Raw genomic sequence first — 7,499 nt, 5'->3', positions numbered from 1 at the left:
TTAATCAGTTGAAAATTTTGCTAGCAGGTGGAGATTCACTGTGAAGGGAATCTGTGAGCCGTATTGAGCCCTCAAAACTGCTGACCGCGCTTTATACAAGATGGGGAGAGCAGCGCAACGATACCTAGATAGTTGGTCATGCAAGTTGCCAAGAAATCCATGTTTTAATGTCTCAGACGCCGTGATCACAAGTGCCACAGAGGCGACCTCTAATATTTAGCGCTCTGGCCTCTATGTACTGAACGCTGCCAAACCCTCACCTCTGCGTCACAGCTCTAGTGTCCAATCAGGAGAATGCTAGAGTCATCTCTCAGAGCAGGGCACTTACCATCGCTGTGTCTGGGATATAAAAACGTAGATTTGCAACACAGGATCCCTTTAAAGTTGGACACTGCTGGATCATGGACAGATAAAGGTATAACTGCAGTGTAAATGTGTAGAATAATCCAAACAAATGAATACATTTACATTTATTTAAAAAAAAAAGATATTTATTGAAAATGTCAAAAAGCAATAAAAAAGTAATAGCAACAAAACACATCACAACAGGTAAAACGGCTGTTTACATGGTTATAGCATAACAGCAACGCATAGTATTTACATATTCTGTGAACAGGCCTAAAGAAATACATATACGGTGTCTATTATTAAACCCAAGGCTTACCTTCCTTTGGATCTTTGGATTCTAGTGATTGCATAAAAGGTTCTTTAGGAAAATCACCAAAACTGATGTTCCACCTCATTGGAGAAGACCACAGACCTACTGAAGTCTCAATATGTTTATTAAGGATACCTCTATACCGGAAATAACTTAGGCTTGGTTAATAAGAAATAAAGTAATGGTGCTATTACCAGATGTTATTGTACATCAACCCCACAGGATCATTATATTATAAGTAAATACTGATGTTACAATGAAGTTTCATTTAGATGGAAGAGGTCTACAAAAATTTTCAGATGGTTTTGAAGATCTGGATACATCACAAAAAAGTAGAACGTCACAAACTAGATCACAAAAAGGTAAGCCAATACTTATTTGGCCACCATTTAAGAGAAACTACATAGTGATACAGGCCAAACACAAAATTAAAAAGAAAATGTGTCGATTCTGAGAGTTGGCTAATGCAGGAACATCTCTCTTTAAAAAGGGGCTGTCGCACGAAGACAGCCCATTTTGATGGATGTTCCAGGAAGGGGTTCTCTCAGGACCCTCTTAATGGGTCAAGCAGAGAGCTGCTAACATGGCTCTCACTCTAGCGGACCTAGTCCATCTATGTATAACCAAATGGCCATTTATTGAGCGGCAGATATGCATGACTGGGCACAGACTCCTCCAGAAACAACAAAATATCATGGGAGGTTTCTGAAGCTGGAACTGCTGCGATCAGCTTAATTTCCAATAGCGGTTGTCAAGATGAGACCAGCCCTTTAAGTTTCTCTTTTCTATACATCTGCATATACCTAGACATGGTAATATATTGGAGTATAATTCTTGTTAAAGGGGTTTTCCCATCTTGGACATTTGTGCCACAGCCACATGATATGCCATAAATGTCCGATAGATGCGTGTCCCAACTCTGGGTCCCGCACCTACCTCTAGACCGGGACCCCCTGACCCCTGTCCTACCTTCTCTTGCTCTCACTACTCTCCAGCGACTGAATGATGAGGTGGTCAGAAGAGCTAAACTATGCTGTTTCCATCACTCCCATGGAGGTGAATGGGGGTTACTGAAACTGCGTAGCACAGTGGGCCATGCAAATTACATAGCTCCTTAGTTCCGGAAACTGTGTAAATCACGGTGCTATACGGTTTCCATAGCGCACATTCACTTCTATGGGAGTTACAGAAACAGCGTAGCTCAGCGAGCTCGGTTGTTTCCGTACTACTGACCACCTTGTCAGTCAGTAGCCGGAGAGCAGCGAGAGCAAGAGAAGTGAAGACGAGGGTCTACATAGAGGTGCTGGTCCCAGAGGTGGGACCCGCATATACCAGATATTAATGGCATATCCTGTGGATATGCCATAAACGTCCAAGATGGGAATACTTCATTAAGTCACATCTTACAATTCTTTCTTATTTTTTCCCACGGCATGAAGTTCCTGCGACCTACGCACAGCCAACCTGAAACCACATTACTGCTTCCAGTATATTATCCAATAGCTCTAGGCGATTGTCAACGAAGCAGCAGCATTCACATGTATTCCCATTGGGATCATGATGATTTATTAAAGGCGATCAGTCACCAGGACAGACCCCTTTAAATAAATTAATGCAGCCAAATTATGAGGTGTAATTACATCTACCAAAATACTGATTAAGGGGCCTAAATGAAATGCGTCCTATGTGTAAATGTGGCATCCTGTCGGTCAGTGAGCCCTCTTGGCTAGCAAGATGATCAATAAGGGCTCACATGTTTAAATTTTTCGCCATTTTCAAGATCTTTATAGCTGTGAGTGAATAGGATCAGTCCGGTTTGCACTGAAAACCAGTTCAGACAGAGCTAGTCGTGCTCAGATCCTCTGTGAGCTAAACAACTTTGACTCGAAGCTGATCATTTTTACCTTTACTGATGCATTGTAGCAAACTTTTTAGCTCACAGAGGATTGCTTAGACTAGGTACAAGCCTGGACAAGATATCAGCCTCTGGATTTATCCGTTACCTCTCCTGAAATGTGTTTTAGTAAATACTTGTATTCCCCATGAAATAACAATTCTGGGGCACCTTTTCTTATAACTCTGCGTTGTGCCGTTCCTCTTTTATTCCTTTAATATTCCCCATGTCAAAGGGGCGTGTCCTTCATTTTTCACAGTCGGTGAGCACTGATAGGACATTGTCAGTCTGGGTAGGGACACACTCCCAACTGGTAACACCCAGTTATCAATTTATTTATAAATTTGCAGGAGGAATAACAGAGGAACGGTACAACACAGTTCTAAGAAAAGATTCTCCTGAATTGTTATTTTATGGAAAATACAAGTATTTGCTTGGACAGACATCTTAGGAGAGGTGACAGATCCTCTTTAGGAAGGAATGATTTGTGGACAACAAGCAGAGATCTTGAAAATACTGAGGAAATAATGCACTAAATATATCTGAAAGTTTCATAGCTTTTCATTATACATTGAATAAGCTTTATTTACATAAAAAGTAAAAGCCCATTTAAAAGGATCTTTCTTTCCTGTGACAGGATTTTTCATCTTTATCCTTTCGGATTAAAAACATATCACCACCAATCTCTGAGAAATGCAATATCCAAAAGTAACTCCTTGGGGAAGCCAAACATTTGGGCAATGTCTGCTGCGGATATCTAGTTTTATATCAGCCAAAGAAGTTATGTTCTATGTGTTTCACTGAAAGCTTATAAGGAATAAGAAATCAGAAGAAAAGGATATTTTACTTACATTTTACGCAACTGCACTTCCATCAAACTTTTGATATATCATAGAGACCTATCAGAAGCTTTGACGGGCTCACATAGAAAGTCTATGAGCCCGTCTTCAGCCTAACAAGAAGAGCCAATTACAGCTAGAGATGCAGGGCGCTCAGATTAGCGCTTCTGCCCCTCAGTTTTAGATGATGGGGGTCCAATATGACACATCAAAAGTTTCTGAACGTGAAGTTACTCTTCAAAGCTTAAGTTATTTGATGAGCCAGAGTTTATTTAAGTAAAACCTGGCTCATTTTATACCGATATAACAATCAGTACGGTTAGCCGGTACCCAGTGTCCTATGTTCATATCGACCATTTTAGGACTGAGCTTTTAATATTCCCATAAAATAATACAAATAAAATACGGTGGTTAGATGGTTACTTATAATAAGAATACACATATGATTGAGAAGTAATGAACCAAAAGATGTATCACAGTCTATGATTGCACATTAAATCTTATTTAAACTATTAATGTGCAGCTATACAGTCTGATGCCTTCACAGAAAGGTAAAAATGACAGTGCCGAATCCGGTTTATGTACAATTATTACTACCACATGAGCACTAGTGCAGGATAGACGTAAAATAAGGGCCACAAGGACACTTGTCGAAGAAATCACAATGCACTGTGCAATATTGGTGCAGATTATGGCTTAGTTTAAAAAATGAGCTCTGATTGGTTGCGATGAGCAACAAGGCCAGTGTTGATAAATGAGGTCCAATATTTGAGACCTGAAAACATTTTTTACTTTGCTGGTTACCATCGCTCTGCTAATTGGGGAGAGATATTTATTTGGGCTGGTGGTGTTATTATTTTAGAAGTATTGCAAGGAGTCCTAAAATTATGAATATGTAGGTACTGTATAGTAAAAGAGGGAATATTGTGAAGATAGATAGAGAGAGGGAGGGAGGGGGAGAGGGATATAGATAGATAGATAGATAGATATGAGAGAGAGAGGGCGAGAGAGAGAGAGAGAGGGCGAGAGAGAGAGAGAGAGAGAGAGGGCGAGAGAGAGGGCGAGAGAGAGAGAGAGAGAGAGAGAGAGAGAGAGAGAGATTTCCCTCAGTTTCCCTCGGACTCATGTAAAATTCTAAATATAAATACACTGGCCCATAGCAAACAATCAGAAGCCACCTTTGCCTAGTGTAGACTTTCATAGGCCAACTATAATTTTTATCCCAGTAATTCCTCCTTTACTAGGCACAAAATTAAATATCTTGCATTAAAAAGGTCACTTTAAAGGTTTTGTAAAACAAGAAATCACTACTACAGGCACAGCCTGTCCACCAACAATTCCCAACATTTCCAACATAATACATAGGACAAAGGACAAATGTATAAAGACAAGCGTGAGCGGTTTTCCCTACAGACCAACTGGAATCCTGCTGTCATTTTTGTAAGACAAGTTAAAAATATTAAAGTTGGGGTCTTGCAGTTTATTATGGTCAGAACCCCTTGCTTTTGTCTACACTTTTTATTTTTTTTTACTTGGCGAGGCCCATTATCCTTATTATAAAGTCATGAAGGTTTTTCTTGACAATATTGCACTTTTGACTTTAAATATAAATAACCAAACATTTCTTCACAAGTGCTTACAAAATAGGACGTCAATAAAAACAACGTATCACCATGTGAAATTTGTCCCAGCGACACATGGCCAATCCTTCCCCTTAACCTGAGTACCCTGGTTAATGTATTGGGACACGGCCACATCATGAGTGTCAATGTGAATATGTTGAGCAGATGACTATAAACACAATGAATAATTGTTCTAAAGTCAACGGGATGTACCTGCATTCCTGAAAATACTGTGACATATTGCCTTTGTGGCTCCACTTTTTATCTACAACGCTGCATTAGATATGGCCTTTATTTAATTATTTCACCAATGATAAGATTATCCTTAGCTTGATAGAAAGTAGATTCTTCCTAACCTATAGTTACGAATGACAACTCCTAGTGCGATATCCCCAATGTGGATTCCATTTATAGTGCGACTGTTAATATACATTGAACGGCCTGTTAAAATAGTCCAGCTATCAATATCATTGATGTCACTATTGTTGTCCAGTAATTGTAAATAAAGTTTATTGAAACAAGCGCTCTGTGGGCCCTTACTCTGCAATATATTCCTTGGAGGTCTTCGGACCACGGCTTCATAGAGTGTGCAGTTTGTTCACATACAATAAAACCATGGACGAGATGTGAATATATAGGTCAACTTAGCCGTGTTCCCTTAGATCTCCTCTGGGAAAACAAATCAGTTTAGCGATTTTTTTTTGTACAAAGGAGCACAGAAAATGCCTGTTTCAAAAACCAGATAACCCCTTTAAGAGGACAAATAGTCGAGATATGATTCACCGTACAGTGCGATTTAACATTAGTCACACAGAACCTAAATAAGAAGTACAAATAGATCCTGGCCATGTATCTGTTCTTTCTAACACACCATACTGAAGGTTTATGGTGCCCCTCACATGCTGAGAAGGTCACGTATGGCTGCACAGATTCATTATTCCGAGTCCTCCAAAGTTCTTAACATGAAATCCTTACAGTAAGTGTCACTGATGACTTTACAAAATGAAGTTGGAACTAATGTGTGGGGTCGTCACGTGCGGTTTCACTGGTTTGTTTCAACATTTTGCGAACCAACTTTTCTAATTCCTTTCTTGACTTTTGTTCTTCGTCCAAACTTTGCTTCATCCTTTTATTCTCCTGTGTAATTAAATAAACAATAAATATCCCTAGTCAGCAAAATAAAGCATAGGTCCATATGTCTGTATTGACTTCAGATATGTAACCCTTTTTAAAAGAACTACGCCAATCACAACTAGTGTAGGATCTAAATTTAAAGGGGTTGCGGCTTACAAATCCTGTCTGTATGACCTATTAGAGGGGGGGGGGGCACCCTACTCAGGACTCTCCCCTATTAGCTAAGAGCAGCTCCCGTTTTGATGGACATTGTCTGGCCATGTATTACATGGTCATCCATTCACTTGCATATTACATAAGTTGCTACCCACAACATTAAAAAAATGAATCAGCAGCTAATGCCGGGGGTTTGAGAAACCAGAACTGCCGCGATCAGCTGAATGCCAGGACAGCTTTCTTCAAAGACAATCTTTTTAAGTAAAACTTCAAAAAGAACTGTGCTCTGAAACAGGAGGCAACATTTAGCAATTTACATTACGGAGGTAAATATTTGAACTTGGACACTGGAGTCTTTTTTTCTTCTTACATAAGTTGAACCTGCAGTTTCCATGGGCAGCACCTAGAATCTAGGAAAGGGAAACCCATTCTTTCAATGGGCAAAATATTATTGATGAGGGATGAAAAACTGTCAAAAACTCCAGGAAACTCATGCTGGCACAGTAAGAACTAGGTTCACTACTCTACGCTATGGCACATCTGCTAGTACTAAAGTGTGAAAAAGAGACAAATATGTGTTACTACAAACAGAATTTCCCATGAATTATTCTCCTCAGTGCAGTCAAGTGCAAATTATTTTTCTACCTTTATAAATGATTTTGACTTCGAGACAAAGAATCCTTTACTGGACTAAAATATTTCATCTTCCAGTTGCTGTGTAGGAACCCTCACCAAATGGTAATGCACCCAATAGGCCAAACTATAGCTGATGAAATTTACACTTCAGATTGAGCTTATGGACAGATTCCATTGTTCCTCATAATTGTCTTGTTTAATGCAGAATTAATTTTTCTTTCAAGAATCTGAAATAGTTTAGACGCAAAGCACCCCACACATTTCAATACCACAAAGACCTTTGGTATGATGTTCCTACTGGGGTATTTTGTTTTTTACATGAGACCTGTGTAGTCCAAAGAGTTCCAGTCTTGACGTATCTATCCACAGAACATTATCCAAAGCATGATGTGAATTATCAATGTGTTATGTATATTTGTATTATGTGCTTAGGTTAATCCTAGTATTAGCCAAGCATGGATAATACTCTTAGATAGCAGAAGCTTCTGCTCTGTTGTTGGCTAAGAAATCCCAATTTGGACCAGTACCGGAGGCTGAGGAGGTCTTCACCTCTTTGTATA

The 7,499-nt window shown here is 39.4% G+C and overlaps 1 protein-coding gene across 4 annotated transcripts in view; it reads right to left on the bottom strand.

Annotated features, from left to right (window-relative positions):
- Window positions 1–469: 469 nt before the first annotated feature.
- ARHGEF6 (Rac/Cdc42 guanine nucleotide exchange factor 6) overlaps window positions 470–7,499 on the bottom strand; it is an 87,953-nt gene continuing 80,923 nt past the window's right edge. For 3 of the 4 annotated variants that reach the window (XM_075835910.1, XM_075835911.1, XM_075835913.1), the window contains one exon: window positions 470–6,150. In XM_075835910.1, the coding sequence (XP_075692025.1) occupies window positions 6,028–6,150 (123 nt within the window). In that variant the 3' untranslated portion in view covers window positions 470–6,027. The remainder of the gene's footprint in view (window positions 6,151–7,499) is intronic. The other variant, XM_075835912.1, reaches the window with a different exon arrangement.

This window comes from Rhinoderma darwinii, chromosome 8 (assembly GCF_050947455.1).
Source record: "Rhinoderma darwinii isolate aRhiDar2 chromosome 8, aRhiDar2.hap1, whole genome shotgun sequence".
Lineage (NCBI taxonomy): Eukaryota > Metazoa > Chordata > Amphibia > Anura > Rhinodermatidae > Rhinoderma > Rhinoderma darwinii.
Note: the sequence above shows the minus strand (reverse complement) of the source record. Positions and strands in the feature narration are given on the sequence as shown.